The sequence below is a fragment of the Macaca nemestrina genome, chromosome 4 (genome assembly GCF_043159975.1).
Source record: "Macaca nemestrina isolate mMacNem1 chromosome 4, mMacNem.hap1, whole genome shotgun sequence".
Lineage (NCBI taxonomy): Eukaryota > Metazoa > Chordata > Mammalia > Primates > Cercopithecidae > Macaca > Macaca nemestrina.
The window spans coordinates 53156772-53182967 of record NC_092128.1 but is presented as its reverse complement, the minus strand read 5'-3'; the positions used below and the strand labels follow the sequence as shown (position 1 = coordinate 53182967).

At 39.3% G+C, this 26196-nt stretch overlaps 1 protein-coding gene across 1 annotated transcript; it reads right to left on the bottom strand.

Moving 5' to 3' along the window:
* Positions 1 to 160: 160 nt before the first annotated feature.
* On the bottom strand, positions 161 to 21691 carry LOC105475326 (synaptophysin like 1). The gene is made up of 6 exons (XM_011730469.3): positions 21549 to 21691; positions 21201 to 21272; positions 8291 to 8415; positions 6814 to 7021; positions 1431 to 1619; positions 161 to 402 (listed from the first exon to the last, which is right to left on the bottom strand). Exons 1-6 carry the CDS (start codon positions 21597 to 21599, stop codon positions 268 to 270), a joined length of 780 nt encoding a protein of 259 aa, XP_011728771.1. The 5' UTR covers positions 21600 to 21691; the 3' UTR covers positions 161 to 267.
* Between the last annotated feature and the right edge of the window lie 4505 nt (positions 21692 to 26196).

Sequence of the window (26196 nt, the reverse complement as noted above, 5' to 3'; positions counted from 1 at the left end):
GCTTAGTGAAAAAAATTATGGTTCATTTCAAAATGTGTATCATTTAATAATAGGCCCCTGAAGTTTCAAATTTACATGTGAGAACACATTTACATCTTAACTTTCTAGGAAAGGCACAGGCTTTATGTAAAAAAGCAGCAAAATTTTAAACCCACCAATATATTGACAAAGCCATTACTTTTATTAGAAACAAATAATGCTTCTCAAGATGTTGGCAACATGTCATAGTATCAACATATACTTCATACAGTGTATTTTTCCCTTTAATTATATTCCGGTAGGAGGTGGAATACCTCCTTGGCTATGAGGGGCAGACGTATTTGACGGACTGTGTAGGCTGGTCTCCTTGTACACAAACCAAGCATTTCCTCCCCAAAGTATCATATTCAGAAAGCCAAAGATCTACGAAAGAGAAAAATAAATATGAAAATCAAATACCTACTTATAAAAATTCATGCCCTACTTAAAAAAATCTCACTTTTTCTTTAAATATTTTTAGGCAGTACGCCATTATTTCACTTAAAGTTTAATACTAAACACAATGTGAAATAAAGAAGGAAGACTATATTTCAACGTACAAAATGTGGTTATATAAATGACTTATTCCCAATGGAATAAGGCTAAATCTCTAAATCTGTAACATATAAAATCATGGCTAAGAGATTTAGCTATTCTTCCGAATGCTTTCACTTTCCTCCTATTTAGAATGATTATCAACTGCTCGTGTACCTTTTCCCATTTACCTCTTATCACCCCCTCCTACCATCTCTTCTACTCCAATCCAACAGTTGCAGCTACAAAAAAAGAGGAGTCACACAACTTTATTTCCCATCCCAATTAGTCAACCTCAAAGAAATTAATCTTCCTGGCTGGGTGTGATGGCTCACGCCAGAAACCCCAGCACTTTGAGAGGCTGAAGCAGGCAGATCACTTGAGGTCAGGAGGAGTTTGAGACCACCTGACCAACATGGTGAAACCCTGTCTCTACTGAAGATACAAAAGAATTAGCCAGGAGTGGAGGCACATGCCTGTAATCCCAGGTACTTGGGAGGCTGAGGCAGGAGAATCACTTGAACCCAGGAGGTGGAGGTTGCAGTGTGCCAAGATCATGCCACTGCATTCCAGCCTGAGCGACACAGTGAAACTCTATCTCAAAAAAAAAAAAAAAAAAAAGAAAGAAATTAATCTTCTCAGATATAAATCTGACTAGATGAAAGAAAGTCTCAGAGATGAATAAAATCATGATCTTGTTTACAGGCAATACTTTTTTTAAACAAACTTTTCTTCACTAACCACTATATTGTAACTAGAATTCAGATAGCTGAGTAAAAATAAAAATCATCCAGAGATTTACTGAAAGCTATTGCTTTCTTGAATTACTAGTACTTTAAACAAGTATATGAAATAAATTATAAATAATGCATACATACCACAGATACATTTAGGGATCCCATACTGGTCACAGAGCCAAAGTAACACAGTATTTCTTTCTTCTTACAAGGCGAAAGTTCCTGAACAATATTGTGACCGGTAGCTATTTTAATATCTGTCAGAGCTTTAGCCCAGGCAGAAGTGCTCACCAACCACAAAAAAGTGGCAACAAGTGTAACAACAAAGTCCTAAAGCAAAAATCAGTAAGAGTTAATAATGAACAATTAATTTTAATACTAAATTTCAAATCCATGATGAAGAAACTGAGATTACATTCAACCTTATGGTACTGAGAAATGGCCTTCATGATATACTTTATTAAAAAAGTCAGTGAGCATAGTAAACATTGCTGTTAGTGTTACAAGCACAGTGCCTGAGTTACAACAGTAAATAAGACTCAGTCATCTCCTCAGAAGTCTAAGATTTTCACACTAGAAACCAAAGTTTTATACACCCTTCATCATAACCTCACCTCAGCCACTTACTCCCAGGATCATACCTTGGACCTTGTCATCACCAATAACTGTATCCTTCCATACTCTGTTTTTGATCATCCCATTTTCCGATAACACCTCTTTCCAGCTCACTCTCTCTGGCACCACAATCCTAAAACTCCTTTGACCCCACCAAGACCTCCAATCTGATCCTACTGCTTTCTTACTGTCTCACCACTTCACTAATGTACTCACTTTTTTTTTTTTTTTTTTTTTTGAGACAGAGTCTCGCTCTGTTGCCCAGGTTGGAGTGCAATGGCATGATCTCGGCTCACAGCAACCTCTGCTTCCCGGGTTCAAGTGATTCTCCTGCCTCAATCTCCCAAGTAGCTGGGATTACAGGTGCCCACCACTACACCCAGCTATTTTTTTTTGTATTTTTAGTAGAGATGGGGTTTCACCATGTTAGTCAGGCTGGTCTCGAACTCCTGACCTCAGGTGATTCGCCCACCTCAGCCTCCCAAAGTGCTGGGATTACAGGCGTGAGCCACTGCGCCCGGCCATTCTCACTTCTTTTAATCAATTTCTACTCTAAGGGCCTTCGTTATCATCCCTTGCATATATTCTCAACTCCCTTATCCTTCTTCTGCAAAGCTCTAACTTTAAACTGAATTCTCCATGAGATGGATAATAAAATGGTGAAAAGCACACACCAGAACGGTATCTCCTTTAAATTTCCTAACCACAAATTTTAAGAATGCTCATTATATTAAAAAAAAGGCAACAACAAAAATCTCCCAAGACACCTTATCACTATTAACTCTGTACTGAATCCTTTGCTATTTATTACAAAGAATGGGATGGTTTTAATATTTTAGAATAAATGGTTCTAATGGGTGGTTTTAATATTTTAGATCATAAGTCCAATCTTGTTTGATCTTCCTTCAAATTAATGACCAGGTTAGGAATAATATAAAATTTTTATCTTTTGGATGCTATATATGCTAAACATATACATACACTCAAGGACAGGCGCTCTTATACATCTGCAGCAAAAATCTTTCTAACCTCAGAATGGGTTTTGGAGCTTATCACAGAAGCATTTTGTTTTTTAAATAAACCCAATTAGTTTTTAATTATTTTGCCAGCCACCTTTTAGTCATTTATTAGGTTGGTGCAAAAGTTATTGCGGTTTTTGCTATTTATTTTAATGATAAAAACCACAATTATTTTTGTACCAACCTAATATTTAGGATAAATACCAGTGACCTCTTACGAGATATAGAAGCTATGCTATATAGCTTGCCCACTTGGTCAAGACAACACTGAATGAATACTTAAGATTAGAGAACCAAAAATAATTACTAATTACACAAACACGAAAGAACATGCACTTTGTATCTGAGCTCTCTGCTGCTACTTGTCCTTTTAAAAAACCTAGATCAAAGAGAAAAGCCTAGAAATATAGCTTATATTTTCTGCACTGTGGAAGTACTCCCCTTTTTACTGCTGTACATCTGCTATACATTCTGCTGCAGGTAAACATTTTCTAAACACTTGCTAGAAATAGTGTCTTTTGGAAAACTGATGAGTAACATGAGGTTATATCGCATGTTAAATAATTTCTCTTTACGGAAAAGTTCACAACTTTGATCAATATATGTCAAACCCTCCTAATTTTCAGGTATTTTCTTCCTTCCAAATTCTTTTTTTTTTTTTTTTTTTTTCTGGTTATGCTCTTAAATCCACTTGGATGGCTTGGGGTATGACATCCTTCTATTTCAAAAGCAGGAACTTTTCTGAAAATGATGCACAAAGTAACCTAGGTTGAAGGAACGTGGGGGAATTCTGGTCCCTTCAGATAGTATTTGCTCTACTCAGGACTCTAGTCACACTGCACTCTAAGTGAATGGTGCCACCTGGAGCTCTGCAATGCACGACCTGCAGCTGCCCAGGGCAGCTCTACTCCTCCCAACAATTCATAATGTGATTCATAGATTTTTAGAATTTGGGATACCCTATTTTTGTTTGGATTCATTTTCTGGTATTCTCAATTTTCCACATTGCCTTGAAACCTTAAACTCCTGCTACTTAACAAAAAAAGTGCTATATTTACTTCAAAAGAGAATTGAAGTAGATTTAAATTTTCATAATTGAAATACTCCTAGAAACACCTTAGCACAGAATTGGGAATATTGCTAAAAGGGCTCATTAATAGTACCTAAAAATTAATGTCATATTTGGCTATATCTTTAATTTTGGGTATCTCAACCCACCCCCCACCCTCTACTTTTTTTTTCCCCTGAGATGGAGTCTTGCTCTGTCACCTAGGCTAGAGTGCAGTGGTGTGATCTTGGCTCACTATAACCTCCACCTCCTGGGTTCAAGTGATTCTCCTGCCTCAGCCTCGAGAGTAGCTGGGATTACAGGGACCCACCACCATGTCTAGCTAATTTTTGTATTTTTAGCAGAGATGGGGTTTCACCATGTTGGCCAGGCTGGTCTCAAACTCCTGACCTCCTGGAGTGATCCACCCACCTCAGCCTCCCAAAGTGCTGGGATTACAGGCATGAATCTGTAATCAGTCTCTCACTGCACTCAGTCTCTCAAAGAAAACTTTTAAATATTTTTATGGTTAAATTAAAAATAGAACTGAAAATTAAATTTCGAAGCTAGACTTTTATAGACAAGAAGCACCCATTATATAACAATAAAAACCTACTTAAGGAACCAATTCTGGATTATTTCTTTATATGACCACTAATTGGTCATTCTGAGGTGGAAAATTACTTTTTACTTTTCTGAATGATACAACTAGGTCAGTTTTATAGTTTTATCAGACAGAAAAACCACCTACAAAAACAGGTCTGAATGCTGCTTTAAGAAGTGTAGTATTTTTAAAAGTTTACTAGACAAAATATGAGAAATAAAGGGCACATTGATAGATTTAGTAAAAAAATTTGTTGGGATAATGACAAAATGGCGAGAAATAGCTTCTAGTTATAAAGAATTTTAACGAAATGTAATTATCTATAAGATCATTCTAGTTCCCTTTTCAATAAGATTTGAAAAGTCTGCAGAAAACATAGATTCCTAACATGTATGTTGGATAAGCACTGCAAATTAAAACAGTTGACATCTTATCTTTTTAACAACCGAGAAGTATTTTATGCAAACCTCTAGTTTTCTTATGTCTCCTATGACATAAGAAACAGAATAAATCTGAATGATAGAAGACTGTTGTATTACTTACTTACCATTTCCATTCTTATGATCCAGCAGCAAAAATTAAAAATAAATAAGTAAATAAAATTTGTAATCTTATTTAATATTCCTTCATATTTAAATAGCCTTCCCTTTAAAGTAACTTCACAATAATTAGCAGATGTGTTTTCTCATACATATGAATGACCAGTATCACACATAAAAAACACCTCTGTTCTCCCTTTAAGTTACTAATAACTGACTTTGTAGTTACTCTTTTTTTTGAGATAGAGTCTTGCTCTGTCGCCCAGGCTGGACTGCAGTGGCTGGATCTCTGCTCACTGCAAGCGTCGCCTCCCGGGTTCATGCCATTCTCCTGCCTCAGCCTCCCGAGTAGCTGGGACTATAGGTGCCCGCCACCTCGCCCGGCTAGTTTTTTGTATTTTTTAGTAGAGACGGGGTTTCACCGTGTTAGCCAGGATGGTCTCGATCTCCTGACGTTGTGATCCACCCCTCTCGGCCTCCCAAAGTGCTGGGATTACAGGCTTGAGCCACTGCACCCGGCCTATAGTTACTCTTTTATAGTGGAGGTGTAACTTAAAACCATGATTTATCTCTGGATTTGCCACCAATAATCCAGGGCAGATCCTACTAACTAAATCTCAGAGAATATTTCTAGCTCAGTAGGCTCTGAAGCCAAAAGTATCAGGACTTCAAATCTAAGTCCTTTGTTGATACCTCAAAGATTCAAAATTAGTTCATGGCTGCCACTAAGGCTGAGTATAAGAATTATCTGGGTCTGATTTTAAATTAAGGAGTTTAGGGACATAGACCAGGAATCAACAAACTTCTTTCGAAAAGGGCCAAATAGCAAATCTATTTTTTATCTCTGTTACAACTACTCAGCTTAACCACTGAAGCAGCCACAGGCAATGTGTAAATGATTTTGTATGGCTGAGTTCCAAAAAAAACTTTATTTAAAAAAAACAAGGCCAGGCTCGGTGGCCACACCTATAACCCCCAGGACTTTGGGAGGCAAGGCAGGCAGATCACTTGAGCCCAGGAGTTTGAGACCAGCCTGGGCAACATGGTAAAACTCTGTCTTTACAAAAATACACAAAAAGTAACTGAGTATGGTGGCTTGTGCCAGCTACTCAGGAGGATCATTTGAGCCCAGGAGGTTGAGGCTGCAGCAAGCCAAGATAGTGCTACTGCATTCCAGCCTGGGCGACAGAGCGAGACCTTGTCTCAAAAAGTAAATATATAAATAAAGAAGTAAAAATAAAAAATAAGACAGTGACCTCTGGGACATAGTTTGCGAACCCAAGATATAGATAATTAAGCTCAATAAGTTTTGTAGAAGTATAAAGTGAGCCTTCAGGGAAAGAAAAAAAGTAAGCAGCAGAAAGACTTATGAGACTATGTTGTGGTAAGTAATTCTTCAAATTAAAAGAGTTAATTTCGACTTAATTTTTTTGCTATTTGTAACCTGATGTGCTTTATTACATATGTGAGTTTCTTCCAAGTTAAAATAGAGTTAAAAAAGAAACAAACTTTCTTTATAGTGCAAATAGGCTAAAATAATTGAGTTAAACTTAATGGGAGAGAGCTCAACCTTGTGGCAAACACAGGCCAAAATATGCTGAACTGGCTTACACCAAGAATTTTTATTTCCAGTATAAGAAAATCTATATTTAGCTTATACAAATTATTTTTGGATTAAAAAAATAAAGTGATTACTTACAATCATAGGAAGTTTACGACTATCCAGATACAGACTCGTGTAGCCAACATAAAGCAGAAGGGCAGCAATGCAGTACAAGAACACAAACACTGCAAAGGTAACATAGAATTGTGCAGAAGAAGAGTAATCGCCTATGAGAACGTAACTTTTCCAATTTACATCACATATGTTTACACCTGGAGGTGGCTGAAATGATGCCTCATTCAACCTATTAAAATAAACGTATGAATTATTGAACTTTCCCAGCAGAGACAGAAACATTTATGCAAAACAATGAATGACACTTCAAAAAATACTCCCCAAATATATTAAAAACATTCCTTTGGGGAAAAAAAGTAAAATTCAAATATTATATTTAAGTAAACCGAAATTTTCATAATAAATGTATATAAGTTATACCTGGTATTGGTTTACGATACACTGAATATAGACTGAATTAAATACTTTCATACCCAGATACTATCTTCCTGCAGTAAAAAATTAGGTAGGAGGGATTATACCACATGGTTTATACTTTGAGACATCATATTTCATTTTGTGTGGCAGAGTATGTGTGACTAGCCCCAAAAGAGCCAATTACAACAATGATTCACATTTTTAACCCTGGATCAATAGTTGCTAACAATAAATATTGCCTTTCATTTTTCCCAACCATAAATTGTAAAAGACTTGTCACTAAAGATGCTGTAACAGTTCCTTGTGAGAAGTGTCTAGGAGAAAGGATACAAGATAGAGAGGTTTTGATGATTACTAACCACTTATTATCTGACTTATCTTTAATATGGAGATTTTATTTAATCATCAAAACAGCCTTACAAGATAATACTTCCAATTACTGGACCAAAAAATTGAGTCTAGGGTCAAGTAAGTAAAGTTAGTAAGTGAAAGAAGATTCTCACCCTGGCTTAAACATAGGACATATTCAGTAAACTTTTCAATGGATACTGATGTTAAACAAGACTTCACAGATGAAATATTCTTCTGTAAGTAAAGTCACTTACTTTAAGAAAGTATGGCTTTTTGCTAATGAATGAAATACGGAATCTCTTTATATACATCTATGTCTTAAACCTATATAAAGACATAAATATTCAGTAATTGCAAAAAACATTGAGAATCTGGATTTTTCTAAGTTATGTTTCCTTCTACATTAGGGCTTCCTATATTAAGGTGATAGAACAATCTCTAGTTTGCTTTATTTTTACTCTGTTAGAATAAAATTATCAAGGCAACATCACATTGTTATAAAAGTTTCTGAACACTTACTCTCACTTTCTGTCCTATTTTGTTACAGACCAGGAGATGTTTTTAGACAGGCATGGGTCTGTGTACCACAGTTTGGGAGGTAATGATCACTTACCAATGAGCATGCAATCTAAATTTTCTACCCTCTACAATCAATAAATTGCTGGAAACCTTAATGACTCACTGTGAAAGTAAAAAGAGTAGTGAAACCATTAAAATAAATATAACTCACCTGAATGGATAACCAAAAGTAGCTGTAATAGTTTTATTCTCGGTAATTGTGGGAGGACAACTCACTTGAATTTCTGTTTGGCCCTTAAAACCTCCACAGGTGGCAAAAGCAAAGATAGAAGCAATCTATACAAAGTAAGATGAAAAAAGACAAAAGAAAAAACAAGATAAGCATTACTACACCCCAAACAAGGGTCACTAAAACTGTAAGCACACTGATTATTAAAAATTGGCTCACTAACATTCTAGAAATTCTTCTTTTTTTGAGACAGGGTTTCTGTCGCCCAGGCTGGAATATACCGGCATGATCAGGGCTCACTGCAGCCTTGGCCTCCTAGGCTCAAGCCGTCCTCCCACCTCACCCCCCAAGCAGCTGCATCACAGGTGTGCACTACCACACCCGGCTAATCTTTTTTTGAATTTTATTAGAGATGAGGCCTCGCTGTGTTGCCCAGGTTGGTCTTGAACTCCTGAACTCAAGCAATCCTCCCATCTTGGCCTCCCCAAATGCTGGGATTACAGGTGTGAGTCACTGTGACCAGCTCCCCACTACCCTTTTTTAAAGAGATGAGTCTCACTCCGTTGTATAGACTCAAGTGTAGTGGCACAATCACAGCTTACTGCAGCCCTGAACTCTCAAGTGATCCTCCCAAGGAGCTGGGACTAAGGAGTGTGCCACCATGCCTGGCTACATTCTAGAAATCCTTAAACACAAACTAAAATGGTGAAAGACATTAAAACATTCATTTGCAAACCTCGACAAATGTGATTTTATTTTCCCCTGAGTATAATACAGAAATTAATGTACCAGCCCATATGACAATTCATTTGTTCATACTTTAGTGTATCTACTAAGTATTAGTATGAAATATAGAGGGAGACTCATTTATTAGTATCAAAATCAAAATGGGTAAATTGGAGGTATTTTTATTTGGAATGCAAGTTACCAGTAATTTGTAAAGCCAAGAGGCTGTAAGCAAAGAAGAAATACTATTTCATGAGCCTGTTAAGCCTCCCTTGTGGGTATTTCCAGGTCTCAAAAAGTTGTTGGAGACTTATTTTCCTAATCATGCATATGCTTAAAAAAATGAATGATGTTCTCTCAAATACTATCTAAAACACAAAAAACGTGGAAGCAACCTAAATGTTGAGAGGGAATCAAACTATAATTCATCCACTCATTCATTCATGCAATGAAACATTATATAGCTGTTGGAGATTAACAACATAGAAAGTGTTCATTACATATAAAGTAAATTTAAACAACAAAAACTAGAAAGGTTATGCATCAAAATTTCAAGGTCACCTCTCAAAGGAAGATAAAAAATAATTCCTTTTTATTTTTGTACTTGTGAATTTTCTACAAAACAACACAAATAAGCAAAAAACTCCAGATGTGCTGTTAAAGTCCAAGAGCTCAATCTTTCAGCAAGTGGTGATGGCTCTATTTTCAAAATACATTTGCAATCTGACCACTTGTACTGCCTCCTGATCTGAACTACCATCACCTCTTGCCTGAATTTTGCACTAAATGGTCTCTCTGCTTCTGCCCTTGCCCCAGCTTCAGTCTGTTATCAACATAACAGCCAAGACAATCTTTTAAAAATGTAAGGCAGAAAATGTTATCCTTTGCTCAAAACCCTCCAATGGCTTTTGAGCTCTCTATGAATAAAAACCAAAGTTCATATAAAGGCCTGCAAGATCCTTTCTTCCCTTATATTTCTGACCTCATGTTGCTACTTTTTCCTTTACCTAATCTGTATACACAAACTGCTTTCCGTGCAACACCTTTAGTGACATGGGATAAACTCTTCCTTCAGGACCTTTGCACTGGCTATTTCCTCTGCCTAGAATACATGGTTCACTCCCTCACTTCCACAGCTTCCTGTTCCAGTATGACCTTCTCCGAGAGACCTTCCCCTCACTACACTATATCAAATAACAGCACTCCTACACAACCTATTCCCTCTACTCTATTTCTCCTCTGTTCTAATTACCACTGCTTGACACAGTACTTAATTTGTCTGTCTTTCCCTAGAATAGAAACTTAAAGAGGTCAGGGACTTGGTTTTGTTCAAGATCATACACACTTAGCAAGTGGTAGCAGATAAAATTCAATGCAGATTTGATATCAAACCTTCACTGTTGAACACTTGATATAATGCCTCCCATGGATTATTCCAGGGCCTTAAGTCTTGTAGGCCATAATCCACATTATAATAATTGTCAAGGGTTTGTTTCCCCTCCCTGCCCCCACAAAGAAGAGATACATGAAAAGAATCTGGTTACAGAAGGGAAGAGTCTGAGGTAATGTCCAGCACATAGTTTGGGGTCGTTAAGAGGTGATCCCTGGTTTTCATAGGATTTCAAAATATGTAAAAATAACTTTCCTTGGAAAATGTGTCATGAAGTCATTTTTCATTATTCGTACTAAATAATGTTTTATGTTAAAAAAAAAAAGGTAAAGATAGAAGAATCGATACTCTCTCAGAATAAATATGCATGAATACACAGAGTGAAAAGGCCAGAAAATGAGTCCTGAGCATATAAAAGAAAAGAAAAGAAATTAGATATACAAATTGAACCAATGGAGCAGAATAAGGAGGCCAGGAATAGACTAGTGTGTATAAGACAAATTGTATCTAACAGAGTTGATTTGTAGATCACAGAGGAAAGGAATGTGGTGGTTTTAAAGATATGCCCACCAACTCTTTGATAAAACTCCCATCAAGAGGTGGAGTTTGATTTCCCTTCCCTTGAGTGTGAACTAAATATAGTGACTTGCTTCTACAGAATAGAATATGGTACTGCGAAGAAATGGGATGTCTTTTCTGAGACTCAGTTATAAAAACATTGCAACCTTTTTTTTTTTTTTTTGAGACACAGTCTCGCTCTGTCACCCAGGCTGGAGTGCAATGGTGCAATCTCGGCTCACTGCAACCTCCACCTCCCAGGTTCAAGCAATTCTCCTTCTTCAGCCTCAGGAGTAGCAGGGGTAATTACAGGTGCCCACCACCATGTCTGGTTAATTTTTGTATTTTCAATAGAGACAGGGTTTCACCATGTTGGTGAGGCCAGTCTCGAACTCCTGACCTCCAGTGATCCACCGGCCGTGGCCTCCCAAAGTGCTGGGATTACAGGCTTGGCCACCGCACCCAGCCAAAGACTGCTTCTGTCTTCCTTTCTCACTCCTGAACTTTCCCATTCTCTGGGGGAAGCCAGTGGCCATGTTGGGAGGATACTGAGGCAACTTTTAGAGACTCACACGGTGTGGAATTGAGGACTGCCAGTAACCACATGACTGAGCTCTGAGGTTTGCCAACAGTCATGAGAATGAGCTGGAGACCCTGAGATAACAGCAACCCCAGCCAACAGCTAGACTGCAATCTTATGGGAGACCCTATGCCCAAACCATAGCTAAGCTGCTCCCAGATTCCTGACCCACAGAAGAATGGGTGAGATTTATTATCTCACCTAATAAAGGTCAACAGACCTTTGTTTTAAACTGCTAAGTTCAGCGTAATTTGTTATACAGCAATAGATAACTAATACAAGGAAGAGTTGTTCAGTAAATGGCCCAGATGAGCTGCACACAAAAGTAAAAAGTCTTTAAAAGAACCATAAAAGATTGTTAAATTCAACTACAGAAAAAAAATTGTAATCAAGTCAGCTGTTGAACGTAAAACAAGCTACCAATTAGGTGAACATATTTATAATAAACATAATGTCACAAAGGATTTACTAGTATATGGATCTAAGAGAAACCCTTGCTCACGTGTACTAAGAGATGTATAAGAATGTTCATAAAAAACGGGGAGGGGAAAAGCAACAGGAAAATGGATAAAATACCATAGTATATTCTTACAATGGGAAGTCATATGGCAAAAAAGATATAAGAATTACAACTGCCTACATCAACATAGATGAATCATAGAAATCCAATGCTGAGTTAAAACAAAAACAAAACAAAAACATGTTGCATATGACTACCTAGAGTATAAAACCATTTTTTAAAAAGCTCTGTTTACCTGACTACATTACACCTGCCACTATTTTTGTTCAGGCCGTCACCATTTTTCACTGGGCGTAACCCAGCAGATGCTTCCTCTCATTTCCAATTTCATTCCAATTGATACTCATCTTCTATAATGTGGGCAGTACAGCTGCAGTACCCAGTAATGCTACTTATGAGTCTTGAACACTTTACATGCCACTAATCTAAATTGATATGTACTCCAACTGCAAAATACAGACTAGATTTTGAAGATTTAGTATGAATAAGATGTAAAATATTTTATTAATTTTTATATTGATGACTTGCTCAAACAATAATTTGGATAGATTGGATTAAGTAAAATATATTGTTAAAATTAATTTCACCTGTTTCCTCTTATTTTAGTGTGATTAATAGAACACTGAAAATTACTATGTGGTTTGCATTTTTGATTTCCATTGTATTTTTTTGTACTGGACAGAGCTAGTTTAGAATGATGTCACACTGATCTGAAATAAAAATCTGATCATGTCCTTCCCATTTAAAGGAATTTCCTCAATTGCTTTTCAACCTAAATTAAACAAAAAATGCTCAAACTTCTTAATTTGGCATAAAAAGCATGGCTGATTGATGCTCAACTTTATAGATAGATTTATCTGTAGTGTATCACTGCCAGGTACTGTATGATTCTGTCACATTATACTGCTTACTGTTCCTGAAACATACCATGTATTTATGTCTTAAATGTATATGCTGCTTCTTCTGGGAATGCCCCATCTCTAATTAGCTCATTCCTTGTGGTAGAACTCATGATTCTTCTCTTGAGCTATCACAGACATTAACTCTATTATATATGAACTCTACTATAGGCATTTTTCTTGTGTAACTTGCTTTATAAAAAATAAAATGGGGCCGGGTGCAGTGGCTTATGCCTGTAATTCCAGCACTTTGGGAGGCCATGGCAGGACGATCGTTTGAGCCCAGAAGTTCAATACCAGATTGGGCAACACAGTGAGACCCTGTCTTAAAAATAAAATAAAATAAAATTAAATTAAAAAATTAAATAGAAAAATGAATTTCCTAATATAACAAGTAGCAAATAAATAGCATACAGCACTACAGCTTGTTGCTTTCAAGACTATTACTTCTACTGCTCCTTTGCCAGACTGTCATGTCTTTGCACCTGGTTTTGTTTAGCATTTTCAATTTTCAATGACTAGCAGAAAACCTGACACATAGCAAATGCTCACTAAATAACTGCTTAAGGAAAAAATAATTTCCAATAACTTATAAGTAAAACCATATTTTGAATCTTACATAATTATCATTTTAAAGCTTTTTGTTATAAGGATAGATAAATATCACGACAGCAGTTCTGGTCTTTATCTTATAGAAAGAAGGGACAAAAGCACATATTTTATATTAAACAAAGCACAAAATTATGAGGGCAAAATATCCAACTATCTCACTTCTCCCTATATTCTACTGCTATTTTGATCTAGACTGGAAGTTATATACTGGCAGCCTGATGGTAAAACCTGGCCTGCAAATATATTTGTGAGGCCTTTGCAGTATTACAAAAAATGTGAATTTGCTGTCATTGTTTTAATATCGCTAATTTAATAAATTAAATTAATTTAATTATTATTAATTTCAATATTACATATAAAAATTTGGATTTCCTGCTTTTCCCGAGTGTGTATGGGAAAGCTGAAGAATGGCAACATCAGACCCACATTCTCATAAAGCAACAATCAGAGAGAACTGAGTGACAGATGTCACTTATGGCAGAGCATGTGCTTTCTAGGTTATCTGCTTCTCCATTGTCTTAACAGCCCTCAGGATGTGTGTTAGTTGCCAGTAAGTAATCAATGACATACTATTGTTTTTCTTCTAAACATCTTGCTTCACTCATTTACTTTAGAGGGTGGTTCCTATGACCATTTCAATTTCTAACCCTAGTCTAAAATGAAGGAGTACTGGTGTTCTGATTTATATTTTCTGGCCACTTTTGAAACTCATTTTCCCATACACTCCTACCCCATGAAGAATGACTGAAACTACTGACATGGAATTCTATCTGCAGAGTAACTAGTAAGAATCCAGGGGCAGGGTGACAGCAAGGTTCTGTTTAGGTCAGAAAAGTTACATGTTCACATACAGCCCCAAGTATCCAGAGAAACAGTCTCACTTACCTCTCTGCCCACCAGACCCATACTAGACGACCACCATGGCAGATCTTATTCACAGAATTGTAACCTCAGGGTGAAAATTACAGCCTGGTTTTCTGGAGCACTAGTCTCCAAAGTAGACTGGAGTAGTCAATTAACTGGTGCACCAGAAGAAAATATATAAACTTCTATTTAGATCTACTTTCAGACTTAAATAAGGAATTGAAGCTTTATTGCAATTAATATACCACTGAAACCCATGCTAGGCATGCACATCAGAAGGTCACATGTCAGTACAGCATGTGGGTATCCTGAAGGTAAGGGGAATCTCACACATGGAAGGACAGACAGTGATAACCTCACCTATTTGTTCACTTTTAGTGTTCATGCATTACAATGTGAGTGGGCCTGGATTTATGGAATAAATTGTCTAGTTTTAACCAAACTAACCTTCACAAAATTGTCCTGTGGCTTTAAAATGTCTTCAAAGAAACTACAGATTGGTAACACACACACTCATGTATAAAAGAGAAAATGGAAGCATTCATACTCTACGTATACTCTATGATTAATCAGCCATATTACAAAGTAAAAAAAGACTACTTAATGAGATCACAAGAAGGTGGCAAAACAAAAAATAATCAGAATAGTATCTGAAACAAGGATTTAAAAATATAAACAAAATTTGCACTGAGTATATAATATACCTTAAGATACTAACTGACATAGTAAAACATGCATCTTAAGTTGTAGATGCATATTGTGGCTCTGTCCATAAAATTTTGTACTAATAGGCATTTATGATAAAAAAAAAAAAGACTCTGCAGGCTGGGCACGGTGGCTCACTCCTGTAATCCCAGCACTTTGGGAGGCTGAGCCGGGTGGATCACCTGAGGTCAGGTGTTCCGAGACCAACCTGGCCAACATGGTGAAACCCTGTCTCTACTAAAAAAAAAAAAAAAAATTAGCTGGGTGTGGTGGTGGGCACCTGTAATCCCAGCTACTTGGGAGGCTGAAGCAGGAGAATTGCTTGAACATGAGAGGTGAGGTTGAAGTGAGCCAAGATCACGCCACTGTACTCCAGCCTGGGTGACAGAGCAAGACTACATCTCAAAGAAACAAACAAACAAAAAAGACTCTTGAGGCTGGGTGCAGTGGCTCATCTCAGCATTTTGGGAGGCCAAGGCAGCAGGATTACTTGAGCCCACGAGTTCGAGACTGGCCTGGGTGACATGGTGGGACTCTGTCTCTATAAAAAATTATAAAAGTAGCTGGGTATGGTGGTGTGTACCTGTAGTCCCAGCTACCCGGGAGGCTGAAGTGAGAGAAAAGCTTGAGCCTGGGGAAGTCAAGGCTGCAATTAGTCGTGATCGTGCTTCCGCACTCCAGCCTGGGTGACAGAGTGAGACCCTGTCTCAAAAAATAAATAAAATTTAAAAAGAGTTTGGAGACCTAACTTCTATTGCTAGACCATGCTCATTCTGAGGATTCTACAGGAGAATACTAGTATTCACCTGGTTTATGAGTGTTGTTTACATGTTTCTAGCTGCAGGATCCTCACTGCTATTTAATTTCGCCATTAATCTGAAATCATCTACTTAAATTTCTTTCTGTCCAAGGTTTAGTTTATCAAAGCAATAACTTAAATCTTCAAAAATAGATATAAAAGTATATTATGTATGAATGTTTACATGCAAAACAAATGTATGCTGGTTTTAATAAGTCAAATGATCATTCAATACTTAAAATGAACTATTACAGCACGTTTGCCTTTACAATCAAAAGATTAGATGCCTAGAGCCAAGGTATTGATTTTTATGAGTCAAAGTCTGAAATGTTTGCTAAAGTTATTCATTTTAAAACATGTATTGTTTTTGATGGTGATATTTCAGTTTATTCCCACTGGGCAATAAAGTCAGTTACAAAGTGCTTCAGTTTCACTCTATCTCTGTTTGCTTCTAATGTACAATAGTAGAAAATTCTAAATAGCCTGCCAAGATAATTCAATAACCCTTAAAAATTTGGATTATGGCTGGGTGCAGTGGCTCATGCCTGTAATCCCAGCACTTTGGGAGGCTGGGGCAGATGGACTACCTGAGGTCAGGAGTTTGAGACCATCCTAGTGAAACCAGGTAAAACCCTGTCTCTACTAAAAACACAAAAATTAGCTGGGCGAGGTGGCGCATGCCTGTAGTGCCAGCTACTTGGGAGGCTGAGGCAGGAGAATCACTTGAACCTGGGAGATGGAGGTTGCAGTGAACCAAGATCATGCCACTGCACTCCAGCCTGGGTGACAGAGCAAGACTCCATCTCCAAAAAAAAAAAAAAAAAAATTGGATAATGAGAAGTAAACTCTAGAATTCCTGCTGAAATAAACGGCTAGTTTTTTGCTAACTCCTAATCATTGTATGTTGAAAACATCTTTATGTCACCTTAAATCTCCAAGGAACCTAAATATATTTATTTAAAAATCACTTATCAGCCAGGTGCTGTGGCTCATGCCTGTAATCCCAACACTTGGGGAGGCTGAGGCGGGTGGATCACTTGAGGTCAGGAGCTAAGAGTCCAGGCTAGCCAGCATGGTGAAACCCCGTCTCTATTAAAAATACAAAACTTAGCTGGGTGTAGTGGCGAGTGCCTGTAATCTCAGCTACTCGGGAGACTAAGGTAGAAGAATCTCTGGAACCTGGAAGGCGAGGTTGCATTGAGCCGAGACCACACCACTGCACTCCAGCCTGGACAAGAGAGAGACTCTGTCTCAAAATAAATAAATACAGAAAAATAAAAATCATTTTCTAATTGCTCTACTATTTTCATGTCTTCTGGAGTGAATCAATATCCTGACTGTTGATCTGGCTGGCTGTCTTGAAATAAGCCTGTCACTTTGTGGAAAACTGACAGCATTTGTTGCCACTGACATAATTTGGGTTTTTAAGTAAAAATTAGTTTTCTTCATGTGTTTTAGGATATTTGATATAGGCTCAACTTGATTGTCCCCTCCTGCTTCTATCCCTGTCTAGTGGCTTTATGGTCATGGTCATTTCTGCTTGGTCTTCTGAATCCCCTAGTCCACAAACACCACACCTTATGACGGGACCCCCAAACCACCAACATAAGTGAACATACAAGTTATCACAAATCCAGACCTTAAGCCTGCAAGTAGATTGGTCCAGGTCTTGAGTGGCTATATATATCTCTTTATTTCTACACTTTTAAGTACTCAGTTTTATTTAAGTCATAAATCCAGACAGTCAGTTGAGTTTTCTCCAGATTTATTAATAATTACCAAATTTGGGAATAGTCTTTCTCCTTGCCATATTTTCTGTTCTGTTTCTGGTCCCCAGTGATGTTTACCTCATCAATTCTCAATGTGTGGTCTGTGGACCCCTGAAAGCTCCCAAGAGTCTTTCAGGAGTTCATGGAGGTAAAACATTTTCCTAACAATACTAAGACATTATTTGCCTTTTAGACTGTGTTGACATTTGTACCGATGAAGCAGACATACTGGTGGGGAAAACTGCCGGGCTTAGTAAGAATCAAGAAGAATACCAAACTCTATTTCATTGCCACACACTTGTAGTTAAAAAAAAACCAAAACCAAAAACCAAAAACGAACAACAACAACAACAACAAACACCGGTTTTACTTAAGAATGTCTGATGAAGCAGTAAAAATTTTATTAAACCTTGACCCTTGAGTTCTCTTCTCAGTATGATAAAATGGGAAATGCAAATAAAGACTTTTGTTGCATACCAAATACAATGGTTGTCTCCAGAGAATGCATTTAAGCAACTGAGTTGTAAGCTGAACTAGTGGCTTTTTTTTGTAAACACCAAATTTCTCCCATCTTCACAGTCAAACAGCAGTTTATGCTGTCTTCACTTTCTTACCACACTTTCATTCAGCCTACTAAAATCTGGCTTTTTGCTTTTACTGAAACTGCTCTTGCTAAAGCCACCAACAGTATGATTAGTAGAACCAAGGGATGCATTTTAGTCCTTATTTTATTTAACCATTCTATTGCACCTAATGTTTTGGGGTACTCTTTTCTTGAAATTCTAATAGTGATGTCAAGGCACTATTTCCCTCAATTTTCCTAACCATTCCTTCTCTCCTTTGCAGGCAGATATCTGCTGTATCTGCAGCCCAAACTCATATTTTAAATTCTAGATCCATATATACAACTGTATCCTATAGGATACCTCCAAAAGATCTAAAAAGACCACAAACTCAATACATCTGAAACCTCTGACCTTCCACAAAAATCTGCTCCTCCTCCTCCTCCTGACATACCTTGAATAATGATGCTAATGGCAACCAAGTCAGAAAGACAGCAGTCATCTTAGGGTCCTCCCTCTTCGTTACCTTCCATACATAATTTGTAACCCCCTTTTGTAAACCCCTTCAGTTCTACTGAAACTAATTTTAGGTCCTCATAATTCCTCAATCAACAGATTTCCCTTCCTCCAATTCTGACCTTTCCAATCCATCCTTTTAGAAATTTTCATTTTGTCAGCAGTGTAGCGGGATGGTTTGGAAAGTTCAGAATTGGAGGAAGAGAAATTTGTTCATTGAGGAATTATGAGGGCCTAAAATTAGTCATATTATTGACTTGTTTAAAGCCTTTAAGTAAGTTCCCATCCCCTACGGCAGGGATTATGGGCTTGAGTGGAATAAACACTCCAATATTCTGTACCCTGCACATATGCATTTTCTTAAGGGCCCAGATTCCCAAAGATTAACCCTAGAAGCAGCGAACCTCTTTGAAGTGTTTTCAGAATAATCTCAAACTGTATCCTCCAACCCAGTATATATTCCAACTAACCCCTAATTACTTTTAAGTTCTCATACAGGGTTATGCTGCTTCAGCATTTCCTACCACTGAATGTAAGATTCCTTCTGCCTAGAAAGTCACTCCCCAAGTGAACCAGTACCCATCCTTCAAGTATTCCTTCAGCTATGAAGTCCTCCCTAGTTCCTCCAAGCAAATGCTCTCTCCCTCATTTCTTCTACTATTCTTTGCATACACCTTTATTTCAGTTTATTATATGGCATTTTCATATTTTTATGTCCTTCATCCTTAATAGATCATGAGAAAAAGACCATGTTTTATTCATGTTGGTATGCTAGTGTTTAGTACAGATCTGGCATAAAATAGTCAAATATTCATTGAATAAATATTTACCACACCATTAACAATGTGTAGTCTTTTCATAAAAGGCTCTCCTGTGTAATAACAAGCTGTTCAAACTGAAAGTAGTATTTCCGTAAGATGCTTAAAAAGGGTATTCTTCAAAATACATCAGAACACGAATGAACTTATCACTAGTGCTTGAAATATTAAGGAAAAAGCTAAATCTACAGTTGTTTAAAAACTTGACAAATAATATAAGCACAGATATAAACAGCTGCCTCTTCATTTAAGTGGAAATCTAAATTATTAGTTATAAATTTAACTATAATCCTCAATGAGACTAAATCTAGATGTAGGACTTTCTTAACGTTTATATTTGATTAGCCTCGTTAATGCGATTTTCCTCTTGCAATTTTTAAATGCTTTAATCATGGTTTTCTTTATACTTAAATCTGGACTTAGGTTTAAAAAAATCAGGTATATTTATTTATGCGTCTTTAAAGTAGTCATTCGTGTGAAGTCAGCACTACTTCAGTTTTCAGAAAACACACAAAATGTTCAGTGAATGGTGAAACCCTCTAACCCCTTGGGCGGTTACAATGGTCTAAGTAGAAAATCACATTAGGTACCCATCAGAGAAACTGAGTTTCAGTTGCTTTTAAAAACATCCCCGGTAGGTTATTTATAACAGGAAATTGAAAGTTCTTATTCTTCTTCACCACTCTATCACTAAAGAAAAGGGCGAAAAAGCTATGGATATAAATGCTGTCTATAAACACAACTTGCCTGCAGAAATACGTAGTGGGCCACGAAGTTTGAAGGAAGCCCGCAGTGCCAGGTATATTCACCAACTCCTCCAAGTGACTGATCATTGCCAAGGTCGAATTAATAAGTGTTCTTTGATGTTAATGATTGTTAATTTCCTGAGTGTTCTCAGGAAAGGACTAAAAGCTGACTTTCCAAGCAGGATGTTGCTTGGAAATACCCAAAACAAACTCGATGTTCATTCCTAACGTGTTATTAAGTGAACCGATCTGACTCCATGCGTTTTGTTAAAAGGCCTTTCCTTCGTTCCCCTGGCCCACAGTTTATTTTTGACTATTTTTAACTCGGAGCCCATCTTAAAAACAAATTAAGAACGGAATGCTCGCCAAATCACGTCTACAAGACAAAATCGGCTTCCCAGGGAGCTGGACCTCGAGTGGGCACCAGCTGGGACGTACCCGCTGAGCCTCTCCGCAGAGCGCGACACCAGCCGCCGGGTTTCGGTTAGACCGCAGCAGGAAGTTTTCCCTTCCTCTGCGGGAAGCGGTGGAGCCAAGGGGAAATTTGAACTCCCACTCCACCGGGGCACCCAGAGGGGAGCTCCGGTGTGGGAGGGTGCTCCCAGGGGAGCCAGGCGGCCGAGGAGCTCGTGATTCGACGCCCGCCGCGGCGTCTCCGCCCAGCGCGGGCCCAGGCCGCGGCCCTCCCTACCGTCCACTCCCAGTCCCGGGGCGGCGGCCTCAAAGCCCGCGCGGCAGGGCAGCGTCCCGGCTCGCAGGCCCCCGTCTCCCTGCCTAGGGCGCCGCGCAGAGCGGCTGCGGGCCTGGCAGGCGCGGGCTGCACTCACCCACTCGAGGACCTTGATGAAGCCGAGTGGCTCCTTGAGAGGGTTGAGATTGATCTGGAAGCCGGACATCCTCTGAGGGAAGGAGGGAGAGAGAGTCAGGACGACGGGGCGGAGAAGGAGGGGACCGACGAGACCCGAGCAGCCCGGCGGCGAGGAAGGGCAGGCGGGGCGGGCGCGCTGGCCGGGCTCGGAGGCGGGCCCGGGCTGCCGTGGGGCGGGGCGGGGCGGGGGGGGAGCAGCGGCGGTTGAGCAGCTGGCTGAGACTCTGGGACAGAGACTGAGAAGGGCGGCTGGGGAGGCGAGGGGCGGGCCGGGGCGGGGACCGGGAGGCTCCGCCTCAGGCCGCACCTGGCCAAGTCGACTGATCCGCTGGCGAACCAAGTAGATGTTGGGCGCCATGCTGCGTGCGCCGCGCCCCCTTCCCTGCAGTTCAGCCCCTGGCGCTCGGTCTCCCCCTGCGCACGCGTGCACGCGTGCGCTCCTCGGGCCCGCGCCGCGCTTCCGGACCCGCGCGACTGCGGAGCGCCCTGGACCGGGGGCTCCCACGTCCGCGCCTGCGCAGCTGGGGGGTACTGCCCTCAGAGAAACCCTCACTTGACCCAGAGCTCACCACAGCTGAGCTCACTGCACCGAAGCTGGCCTCTCCTCCCCTTCACAGATCTCAACTTTTATATGAATTTACAATGTATTGGCACAGATGAAGTCGCGTTTCAAGACATGTGTTAGGGGCCTTTGATTAAAATTGCAAAACGACAGACTTCTGGCCACCATGCTGTGGGGTGCCTCGAAAGTGTGAATCACCAAAGATTCCTACGGAAATTAGGTTTATTTTCAAAGTTAGCATCGCAGCCATGGTTGAAAAATGAAGAAAGGTTATACCTAAAAGACAAGGCGTGGCCGGACAGGCCCTCGGTGACCTACACTTTCACCTCTTCTACCCTGTCAGTCGAGAGTACTCTTTTTGAGGCATTGTTGGTCTCCTTCTTCAAGAAGCTAACTCCTTTAAGATTCGGCTTAGGTAATACTTTCCTCTTGGCACCCTGTTACGGGAGCCCCAAGGTAGCGTGATCTCCTTGCTGGCTTCCTCAGTACCTGGAAAGTTTCTGGACAGCTGGAATGTGGCATATTGGTGTATATGAAAAATCAGCTTCCAAGTACTTACCTGAATTTCAAGCACGAATATGATTTAGCAGGCTACTTGCCACTGAGGTTATTCCGTCAGGGTTGACAACTGTTATTGAACGTCTTTCTAGTAAGAGAACCCTTTCTCTTTCGAGACCTGTTTATCTCCTTGTTTGCTGTCCAGAGAGTGCAAAGAATACTTTTCATTTTCTATGCAGACCGAGACAATCTTTATCTTGGCTCCGGTTCCTCAGTCCCCAGCACAGTTAGTCCTCAGTGAGCACCTAATATCAAATGGATGGTTGCAGATTTCTCCCACTAAAGCAACAAAGCATCATAAATACCCCTTAGGGCTAGGTGAGTGCAAGGTGACCATACACTGCTACCTGGTGCATCTGAGACCACGATGAGCGGTGTTCCAGGTCTTTCAGCTTTCTCTCTCTCCCTTTTTTTTCTACTTTGTTTCTGAATCTTCCTCTCAGTACTTCTCTTTTTGTTCTCTTTAGCCCGTTTTTCTAAGCTTTTACTCTCACTCTGTTGAGGTCTTCTGGGTAGGCACCTGGGGACGGAGTAGTGAATAGTAGGACTATTTAGCTTGAGCTTCGTATTCACGAAGATTCAAATTAGACTGTTATGTTATTTCTTTTTCTTTTTCTTTTTTCTTTCGTTCGTTCTTTCTTTTTTTTTTTTTTTTGAGACAGAGTCTCACCCTGTCACCCAGGCTGGAGTGCAATGGCGTGATCTCAGCTCACTGCAACCTCTGCCCCCGGGGTTCAAGCGATTCTCCTGCCTCAGCCTCCTGAGTAGCTGGGATTACAGGCGGGCGCCACCACATCCAGCTAATTTTTTTTGTATCTTTATTAGAGACGGGGTTTCATCATGTTGGCCAGGTGGTTGGCCTTGAAGTCCTGACCTCATGATCTGCCCTCCTTGGCCACCCAAAGTGCTGGGATTACAGGCATAAGCCACCGTGCCCAGCTCTTAATGTTATTTCAAAATGAGATATGCCTTGACAGATTAGAGATATGTTCACATGCAGCTTTATTAATTAACTTTAAAGATCTAAAACATACCATAACTTAGTAAACCAATATTGGCATCTCTTCTTCTTTTTGTTTATTGAAGGCCTTAGAAATTGGAATTGGCCAGGCCCTTTCTCAGCTTCTGTGCTAAACTTTCTGTTGCTTCTGTCTGCCTCTCCTGCTTCTTGTTCAAGCCCACCAGTGGAAGGCGTGGTGGTTACTTTTCCTCAGGAAACCTTCAGTGTTAGAGTAACTCCTTGAACTTAAAGAAGGTTCCGTCCTTGGCCCTGTGGCACTCAGTTTTAAAGATGGAGACCACTGAGGGTGAGCGGGACCACATCTGGTCACTTATCAGAACTCATTCGGACAACCTCTCTGAGCAGAACAAAACAGAAGTGAGCCACCACTGCTCACCTTCAGTCACAACCCAGCACTGCTTCTGCCAGTCAGCCAAGCTCAGGGGCCTACCTTCCTGAGAAGGAACTGGCCGTGACTGGCAGAGCGAGTGAGATCTGATTGGGTGACAAGATAATTGTGATTTTTTAAAAAAAAAATCTTCCCCAGACAAGAGTGTTTAAACAACAGCATCTCATTGAAGGCACAACTGTTCAAAATCTGAGAAGAATGTTCAGATGACTATATCACACTGATTACAACACTGGTCATTTTCTGATTTGTTCCTCAAATCTGAGGAAAGAGCCAGATGCTCTGGGAACAACGTGTTCCAGGTCTACTCTACTAGGGCTATTTGGAAAATAATCCCTGTAATATAAAATGGTTCTGTCTATCTGGGGTACTATTATTGAACTATATCTGTGGTGGTGTAATTATGGCTAAGTTACTTACATAATTTGTCATTGTTTTACTTTCTCTCTGTGGCTTTGAACACATGTGCCAGACTGTGACACTTGGGATTTAGGAATGCTCAGAAGGCCAGAAAGGAAAGTATATTTAGGCAACCGTATATTAGCTATATTAGGCAACTACATATAGCTATATTAGGCAACTCATTGGCTAACTATACTATTTTTTGTTTTTCTCAATGGGAATACAAAGTTTTGGTCAGCTTATTGGCAAGATGAGACTTTGTAACTCATTCCTGACCAATATTTATCTCCTTTTCTGAAAAGATATTGTTTAATACCAAATTCAAAACCTGACTTTTGCTTATAAACTCAAATAAGTGTTTTGTTTTCACTAATGAATTCAATAATCATTTTAGAAAAATTTTAAAATAACTATATTTAAATTGTGCAATAGATTGGTTTGATAGGCTCAGTAAATTAATCTCAAAATAATTAATTTGAAGCCTTTTAAACTTTTCATTTTAAAACATATTTTGATTTACAAATTGCAAAGTACAAAGAGTTCTTTATACATTTCACCCAGTTTCCCCTAATGTTAACATCTTCTATAACCATCATATATTTGTCAAAACAAAAAAGTAAGTATTGGTGTATTACTACTGACTAAACTAAAGAATTTTTCAAGCTTCATCAGTTGTCCACTAATGTCTTTTTTACTGCCCCAGGATCTCATCCAGGAAACCACATTTAATGTAATGAGTGTCATAGGTGATCAGCAACTGTCTGGGGCCAGTGGTGCAGGCAGTAAGAAGAATTTACCAAGATAGTTGTAGGTAAAGAAAGGCAGATTTATTTGAGAAAGTAGGAAAATGTATTGCAAGGGTGCAACAGGCAGGTCAGCAAAAGAGGAGCTGACTGCAAAGAGACAAAAGCTTGCTAGGAATTATATAGGATGGTGCTTGTGCTCTGCGCTTGAAGAAGACTTTGTGTAGTAATAATAATGCTGAAGTTGCAGTGAGCTAACTTGAATTTTTCTATCAGCCAAGAATCTGATGATAGCTGGGCACAGGAAGATTGTGGGTGATTACGCATGAGGGCTATGTGTCCTGGACCATGAAGAAAGGCAGACTTATAGCTTATCTATCTGCTTTCTCGTTTTGCTTTCCCCTGGTCCTGCCAGCCTGAATCCTTTTCCCGAATTAGGACTCTACCTTTCTTCACGCCCCGACAGAGCAACAATGACTAATCTTTGGCATGTGGTTGAATATCTCATCTTCCAACTGCTTCTTGCTGACCAGGGCTGTAGAGTTGGCCCTCCCTAGGATTGTTAGTCGGTCAGGAGGTTATGTGGGCCTAAATCCCGGAATTAAGACCTAAATTGGGCAGGGTTGCTATGAGACTATGGGGGAACAGCATTTGTAGCCTAAAATTTTGTTCTGCTGCATTCAAAGGAAAGTTATGGAGTTCTCTTAGTAGATAGATTTGCTGTAGTACTATTTTGGTTTGAAATTGTTGTATCCTAGAAAACACAAAACCAGATGTAGTGTTAACAATACATGATGCAAATAAACAAACTAATATGAGCTTTATTATAGGCAGAAGAAGTTGAGCAACCCATGGCCAAATTTAACTGGAGAACCTTTGAAATAGTTGTGCTAAAAAGGAATCTTGAGGAACTCTTTTTTGAAGGCCCTTTAATATTTTTATGCTCTCTGTTATCTTTTCTAAACTTTCTTCTACCTGACCTGAGTTATTGATGTAAAAGCAACAAGGTTTATTTGACAGCATGCAGGTGCCTCCTGCTTCAGCAGGAAGCACGTCCAACATGAGTTGGTTCTGCAAAACATCCCCTGCCAATGAGTTTAGGGCCTGCCATTGCGCTTCAATGGCTGTGACTGTAGCTTCCCAAGATTGCTGGACTAGGATGGTGAGATTATGAATACTGCACTTAAGCATGGGTATATCTGCAAACCAAAATATTGCACAGGCTACAGAATGTCCTAGGTCATTTTTCTCTATGGCAGGATTATTATTGGCGAGGATGCC

Bases quoted from the DNA above. Each gene is read 5' to 3' on its own strand.
- LOC105475326 (XM_011730469.3), bottom strand. From the start codon at position 21,599: ATGGCGCCCAACATCTACTTGGTTCGCCAGCGGATCAGTCGACTTGGC. The intron at 21,273-21,548 runs GTGCGGCCTGAG...TCCTTCCCTCAG, and splicing joins GGATCAGTCGACTTGGCCAG to AGGATGTCCGGCTTCCAGAT. The intron at 8,416-21,200 runs GTGAGTGCAGCC...TACTTTGTATAG, and splicing joins TCATCAAGGTCCTCGAGTGG to ATTGCTTCTATCTTTGCTTT.